An 8,243-nucleotide genomic window follows, 5' to 3' on the forward strand; every position below is an offset into this window, starting at 1 on the left:
GGTCAAAAGGTCGACATGGTTTTTTTTTTTTTTTTTTTTACCTGAATGTCAACACAGTCGACATGGACACAGTGCACCACATCCCCTCACATCACTCGCTGCTCTCACAATGCGTTGGACACGGTGATTCACTAGGCTAACTATTTTATTTTATTTTACTATTTTATACTCCCACCGCGCCCTAGTGGATGGTAGGGCATGAAATACCGCCTGTCGGCACATGTCCGCACTGAAAACAGTGAAAAACCCCAAGTCTACCTTTTTGACTGTCGACCTAGACATTGTCGACCTAATGACCTGTCGAACTAATGACCTTTTGACCTAGACCCATGTCAACCTTTTCCCATGTCGACCTAATGACTCTCGACCATCATGCTGTAGACCAAATGACCGCATCCCCTATAGCAGTGGCTCCCAACCCTGGTCCTCAAGTACCTCCAACGGTGCATGTATTGCAGGTCTCCACACAGAATCACAAGTGCTATAATTACTGTAGCTCCACCTGTGGATCTTTTCAAATGTGTCTGAATAATGAGTGCACCTGTCGTGTGATCTGGAAAACATGCACTGTTGGGGGTACTTGAGGACCAGGGTTGGGAACCACTGCCCTATAGTCACAGTATAGACCACTTGGATACACTATTTCACCTCCCACCTCATGTCCCCAAGCACAGTCTCATTATTTTCCTCTATTATCTACCCTATTTGGGAAACCTATACAGAGGTTTCCATAGATTGCTGCAGGAGACTAAAGGCAGGTGGTGAGACAACTAAAACAATTTTCTAAGCATATAATTGTTCATTTGACTATATCTAAGCGCCATTTGCTGTTTTCCCAGTTTCCCCACAAGTGACACAATCAGCTCTCCTGTGAATCTTTGAAAATGTGTCAGTGAATACTGAATGCACCTGTTAGGTGACCTGGAACATTTCATCTGTTTGGCGTCCTGAGGACCGAGTTTTTGGACCACTAGAGTAAATAAATAATACCAAAACTTTATATCAAGTCCAATGTGTGAATTACCTATTGCTTCATATTACCTGCGGGGACTATCAGACCTGTTTGGCAACCTCGTGAAAGCCTATTGGTCATCTGCTCACTTGTTTGTTGCAATTCGTTTTGAAAGTTCAAAGTACATAATCCAGTAGCAATCTATCAGTGCCCAAGTGAAGCAGCGCATTTTGTCTTCTACTGAGAGGAGGACATGGAGACCCCTTACTCCACATCACAAACTTACACTGATGACTTTAATTCTGTGTACTACTTCCAGACATACTATGCTGCCGGACAAGGAGCTTTGGTCGGAGAATGGACTGATTTTGTGTTACAGAATCTTCATGAAATATTCACTTCAGGTAAACTGTTAGACAAGCAACACCTTGGCCAAGTCTTGTATTTACACCACAGTCATTTCTTCAGCTGTGTAATACTGTATGCTGCAGAATGTTTTAAATGTATCTCAGAGAATTTATTACTTTCTATAAAGTAGGTTTCAGCTACAGTCCATACCCACACCAAGGCCCTTATTCAGATCTGATTGCAGGACAAATTTGTTTGGAAAATGGGCAAAACCATGTTCACTGCAGGTGGGGCAGATGTAACATGCAGAGAGAGTTAAATTTGGGTGGGGTGTGTTGAAACTGAAATTTAAATTGCAGTGTAAAAATAATGCAGCCAGTATTTGCCATGCACAGAAACCAAAATAACTCACACAAATCTAACTCCTCTCTGCACATGTTACATCTGCCCCACCTGCAGTGCACATGGTTTTGCCCATTTTCCAAACAAATGTGTACGGAGATCAGATCTGAATAAAGGCCTAAGGGTGAAATTTAATAGGATGACAGATTCAGAAAGTGAGAGATTTGGTAAGAAATCGACAGGTTTTTTTTTAAAAGCGGCAATCAATTACACTGCAAAATCAAACTGGACATGTAAAGAAGAGTTCCACTTTATAGATGGAGGGACAAAGAGGGATCTACTTTGTCTTGGTGTAGTTCATAAAATAAATTAACCCAGGATCCTGCTCCATCCCTAAAGGAGTGGGAAGGGCCCACTCGGGGTTTCCATTGTACACTTGGGGGCCAATCTGATCCATCTCATAAGAGGTTGGAAGATCTGATTTGCTTTTCTTTTAATATTGAAATCTTGCATTTTATAATATTGTTGTTTTTGTAATGCCCTGTAGGACAGTGCAAAAAAAGGACAAACATATTTCAGTGAGAAATTCCCTGAAACCTAAATTTTAGATTTTTAAATTCACCTTTTAGCAGGAGTACCAGTTTAGTAAGTCAGTGCAATGGACCTGTAATGCAGATGAGGAACTGGGAATATTATAGAAGATTTAGCCTACTGTAGTCTGTACCACACAAGCGTTATGTAGATCTGAACTTTTATTGGTGTTCTATTCCTAAGGTCGTGTTAAAGGAGACACGCTAATCGATTTTGGTGCTGGACCAACAATTTACCATCTCCTCTCTGCTTGTGAGGTGTTCAGCAACATAATCACCTCTGATTTTCTTGAGCAAAATCGCAGAGAGCTGCAGAAGTGGCTGAGGAAGGACCCCGATGCCTTGGACTGGACACCCATTGTCAAATATGTGTGTGAGCTGGAAAATAATAGGTAATTTCTAGGTCTGATAATAATGCAAACATTAACGGTTTAAGTAGAAATGTAGAAAAAGATATTAAGATTTTGCACATATTGACAACAGATTATAATCATCTATGTATTTCTAGACCTCTACTGAGAAAGTCCAGAGTGACTAATCATGCCGGCATGTCCAAAATTTGGCCCTCCAGGTGTTGTGAAGCTACAAGACCCATCATCATAGTTTTGCTATTAGAGAGTGGTGCACGCAGAGGGGGTTTCTGAGTATCCAGAAACCCCCCTGACAGACAAAAAGATGTTTTTAAACTCATTGCTGCTGCCCACGATTAAGCCCTGCCCCTGGGAATTAGCCCCACCCCCTTTAAAACATTTGCGAATAGCAGGTTGTCATGAAAACAGATAACCTGCCAAAAGAACACACTGGAGTGATTCCTGTAGGGCTCTGTCATGTCCTCACTCATGACAGTACTTGATGCTGCTGCTGCCCACTGCCTAAAGGCACTTGCAAGAGGCTTTATTTAGTGTATGTATGTAAATACAGTGTATATGTGTATAGTGTTAGTGAGTGAAAAGTGTTAATTCACTAACTAACACTATCTCTCCTATTTTATTTTTTACTTTATCTCTCTCTATACATGGCTTCGGCTTCCGATCACTAATATTTATTAACACTATAGTATCTCACTGGTGTGCTGCACTGGGCTTCCTAGCTTATGACAGTTTTTGGGGTGCTGCACCTAGATATAGCGCTAGGGACCCCCAATATATAGAGAAGCCTTGATGTGGCTTGGGGGCATATCATACACCTGCGCAGGTATATGTAACCAATATCTCTGAATTCTATTATGTAGTGTTCAAGATTGGTTACTAACACCATTCAGTGTGCTGGGGGGAAAAGAGGTCTAACCAATGATTTGTACAGTGGCATAATTACTTTTGAGTCCCTAGTTTCCATGCCCCTTTTTATACATGCTAGTATCCTGTTGGCCTGGTTTGTTGCTATGTGACATTGAACACTACACCCCAGTTTGTTATCTATTTGGACTCCTAGATCCTTTTCAAGTACTGAAATACCCAATGCCTCCCCGCTTAGGTTTTAACTAGCATACTGGTTATGCCTCCCGAGGTGCATAACCTTGCATTTATCCACATTGAACCTCATCTTCCACTTTTTAGCCCACTCATCTAGATTGTTAAGATCATTTTGAAGTACGTTTACATCCTCTGTTGATTTAATAACTCTACTAAATTTTGTGTCATCAGCAAAGATGGATACATTGCTGAGTAACCCCATCCCAATATTGTTAATATATATGTTAAATAAGATGGGCCCTAATACCGAACCCTGTTGCACTCCACTTAGTACTGGTATCCTAGTTGATACGGCACTGTTCACAACCACTCTTTGTTCTCTATTACACAGCCAATTCCCTACCCATCTACAAATATTTGCTCCTAATTTCAGGTCCTCCATTTTATTTATCAACCTCTTGTGTGGTACTGTATCAAAAGCTTTTGCAAAATCTAGAAAGACCACATCTACTGTGTTTTCATTATCAAGGTTTTTGCTGACATCCTCATAGAAGCCTAGTAAATTTGTTTGGAATGAACGATTTTTCACGAACCCATGTTGGTTAATACTAAGTAAACTATGAAGCTCTAAATATTCCATGATACCATCCCATAAAATTCCTTCAAATATTTTATCCACTATTGATGTTCAGCTCACCGGTCTGTAATTAGCTGGCTCCTCCCTTTTTCCTTTTTTGAATATTGGCACTACCTCTGATATTCTCCAGTCTTTTGGTACCTTACCTGATGATTGTGAATGATCAAAAATGAAATATAGAGGGGTCCCTAGTTCCTCCCTTAATTCCATTAGTACCCTAGGATGGATCCCATCTGACCCTGGTGATTTGTTTTGATTTTGCTGAGCCTCAATATTATCTCATCGGTTGTGAAATCAATATTGGGATCCGGCTTGTTTTATCCCAATTGTAGTACCTGTGCATTCCTCTGTCTGCTCTCCCCTTGTAAACATTGATGAGAAGAACCCATTTAACAGTTCTGCTTTTCCCTTATCCTCTGTAAAACTTTTACCATTGATATCAGTTAATGGGCCTATGGTCTCTTTATTATTCGCTTACTATTTATGTACTTGAAGAACTTCTTGGGGTTAGTTTTGCTTATTAGTTTTAATTTTTGGTACTTATGTATTATCTGGGCGCCCGATTTATTTATTTATATTTATTTTTTTTATTTTTTTTCATTGCATGCCACTACTTAAGGCATGCAATGTGATGCGATTTTCCATTGTAAAGACCCGATTTTTAATTGTACAGTCAACCATGGGTGATTTCATACCCCACTATCCAACTACGCATGGAGTTGATTTTATATAGTGTGGCGAGCGGACGCGGATTAATTTACATGTATTCTGCGTCCGCTCGCCACACTATATAAAATCAACTCCATGCGTAGTTGGATAGTGGGGGTATGAAATTACCCATGGGTGACTATACAATTAAAAATCGGGTCTTTACAATGAAAAATCGCATCGCATGAATTGTATGCCACTATGGGCCTTATTTTGGTTCATTCTTTTTGACAAAATCCTTCTTAGATGGGCAAAACCATGTGCACTGCAGGTGGGGCAGATGTAACATGTGCAGAGAGAATTAGATTTGGGTGGGGTTTTACTTCAAAGTGAGATCTATATTGCAGTTTAAAAATAAAGCAGTCAGTATTTTCCCTGCACAGAAACAAAATTACTCACCCAAATCTAATTCTCTCTGCACATGTTACATCTGCCCCCCCTGCAGTGCACATGGTTTTGTCCATCTAAGAAGGATTTTGTCAGAAAGAATGAACCAAAATAAGGCCCTATATTGCATGCGATGCGATGACAAAATCGGGCGCCCAGATATTACAAGTACCAAATGCTTTTGTTTTCTTGTTGATTGCTGTCCCTACTTTTTTTTATTTTTTTATTGAATTTACCCTTATTGACTTTTGGGATGTATTTAGTAGTTAATGATTCGAGCACATTTTTTAGTGTATCCCACATTTCCTTTGCATTCTTCCCTTCAAATAACTCTTCCCACTTAATTTCTTTTAGAGCTTCCCTGAATAATTTGACATTAGCTTTTCTGAAGTTTAGTATTTTTGCCAGTCCTGTATGTTGTAGTTTACAGAAGTTGATTTCCAGTGAAACCATGTTGTGGTCACTATTCCCTAGATGTTCAATTACTTTGGTGTTTGATACTAAATCTGTTTTATTTGTTAATACTAAATCCAATAGTGCCTCATTGCGAGTTGGAGCTTCTTTTGTGTGATAAACTGATCTTTGGGTTAGCTTAGGAACCCCTTGCTTTTTGCTGATTTACATGTCTCATTTTCCCAATCAATGTCTGGTAAATTAAAATCCCCCAATATTAATACCTGTTCCAGGTCTGACTATTTTTTTGATTTGGTTTAAAAGTAGAGACTTGTCCCTATCGTTCACGGTCGGCGGTCTATAGCCTACCCCTATTAAAATTGTATTTGTTTTTTGTTCTTGTCGGTTATCTCTGCCCACACGGCCTCCGTATTATCTTCCTCTGTACCTGTTCTCATTTCTTTCTCACACGAAGTTAAGTTACTTTTTACATAAAGGCACACACCCCTGCCCCTTCTAATTTCACTGTCTTTTCTGTAGAGAGTATATCCCTCCATGCTTAATGCCCAGTTGTGCGACTCAATACACCATGTATCTGTTATACCAATAATGACACAATCGTCCCTAGTGACCACCGTTTCTAGTTCCCCCTATTTTTTTTTTGCTAAGCTTCTTGCATTAGCCAGTAAGCATTTATGTTTATTTTTAATTGCTTCCGTTGGGGCTAGGTTGAGATCTCGATGCTCTATTTGTTTCTTACTGACTCTAGTTTTACTCCCCAACTCCCCCCCCCCTTCTCCAACCTCCAATCTCTTATTTGCCCGTTCCTCACTGTTCTGTCTTACATGCCCATAGTTTATATCTGCATTCTCTCCCCCACACCCCCCCCCCCCCCCCCATGACTAGTTAAAAACTGGACTTTAACTACCAAAGCTATTTTTGGACTGGAACTTGGACTGAAAAGGAAAAATAACCTGTAATGTAAATGTACACAATATGCGGCTATAAGTAACAATAGGCTTGTAGAGAGGCACCTCTCTAATATAACTTTCGTTACAGTGATAAAGTGGAGGAAAAGGAAGACAAGCTGCGGAAAAAGGTGACAAAGGTTCTGCAATGTGATGCGCTGAAGAAGAAACCATATGACCCTGTGGTTATGCCGGAAGCTGACTGCCTGCTTAGCTGTCTGTGCTTGGAAGCACCATGTAAAGACAAGGAAGCCTTCTGTGATGCCTTGAAAAGTTTTTATGACCTGCTTAAACCGGGAGGTCATATAATCCTACAGAGTGTTCTTAACTGCACGTTCTACTTTGTTGGTCAGAAAAAGTTTTCTTGTCTCTTCTTAACTAGGGAGGACCTTGAGAGAGCATTCAAAATGGCTGGTTATGAAATTGAGGAAATAAAAGTAGCTCCACGTAATGATAAGACAAGGATGGACATAAGCGATTATGACAGTTTTTACTTTGTCCATGCCCGAAAACCACTTAATCTGTAAGCTTAATAATCAATAAAGGAGATATGTAGAAGTCTGCATGATGCAGTCATTGGAAAGATTCTGGTACCTGTAATATACATTCTTGCCTGCACTATTTTTCTAGTCAATTTCTATGCCGCGCATCGGGATCGAATGCTGCTGAAAACCATTCGATTTCGATTCAACTTGGCCTGTATAAGCAAAATCGAACAGAAAGTTAGACAAAATTGAACGGTGTGTATGGGGCTTCACACTGATAATTTCTTCATGGAGTTTCCCCTTAGCATAAAATACATGGAGATACAGTATACTGTACATCGCAGAAATGAAGGTGGTGGGTCATGTTCATAAACCTTGTATTCCTTTTTCTCAACTAAATACATTTTTGGCACATGTTGGTATAATATATTTGTGGTCACTCCTGAGACTGTAACTCTGTTATTGCAGGGACTTTATTTCTTTCTTGCACGGAGTCTCGTTTGGCACAATAAAGCTATTTACTATGCAACATCAATGGTATCCGTTCTTTTCTATGATAAGAAAATGGGAGTTATGTTTCAGAAGGGGTGTTCCTATGTGTTAATCTGGCCCTGAACCTTAAATTATGTAAGTAAATTTCATATGGTCCTTTCTGTAGATGGTTTACCATATCTCACACACACACACACTGCCCACTCTGATATCGAGTGACAAGTCAGCAAGTTAAGTGATACATCGTGGATGTGCCTAGTACTGTACCTCTATTTACTTCTTCACCAGCTCACTCATCATATACTGTAGATGAAACAATGCAGTCAGCAGCGGTCCGTTAATTCAATGACCTGTCCCCAAACTGCCTTCATTACGTAATTTTTTTTGTTACCTACATGCTCATTGCCGGGGGTTACATGCTCATTGCCAGGGATTTCAAACTCATTGCCAGGGACTTCAAACTCATTGCCAGGGATTTCAAACTCATTGCCAGGGATTTCAAACTCATTGCCAGGGGTTACATGCTCAT

At 40.0% G+C, this 8,243-nt stretch overlaps 1 protein-coding gene across 1 annotated transcript; it reads left to right on the plus strand.

Moving 5' to 3' along the window:
• Positions 1 to 1,134: 1,134 nt before the first annotated feature.
• On the plus strand, positions 1,135 to 7,757 carry LOC146042906 (nicotinamide N-methyltransferase-like). Its single transcript, XM_083163191.1, has 3 exons — positions 1,135 to 1,356; positions 2,417 to 2,624; positions 6,829 to 7,757. The coding sequence occupies exons 1-3, from the start codon at positions 1,206 to 1,208 to the stop codon at positions 7,262 to 7,264; spliced, it is 795 nt and encodes a 264-aa protein (XP_083019317.1). The 5' UTR covers positions 1,135 to 1,205; the 3' UTR covers positions 7,265 to 7,757.
• Positions 7,758 to 8,243: the final 486 nt, after the last annotated feature.

The sequence above is a fragment of the Crinia signifera genome, chromosome 19 (assembly GCF_055691185.1).
Source record: "Crinia signifera chromosome 19, ASM5569118v1, whole genome shotgun sequence".
Lineage (NCBI taxonomy): Eukaryota > Metazoa > Chordata > Amphibia > Anura > Myobatrachidae > Crinia > Crinia signifera.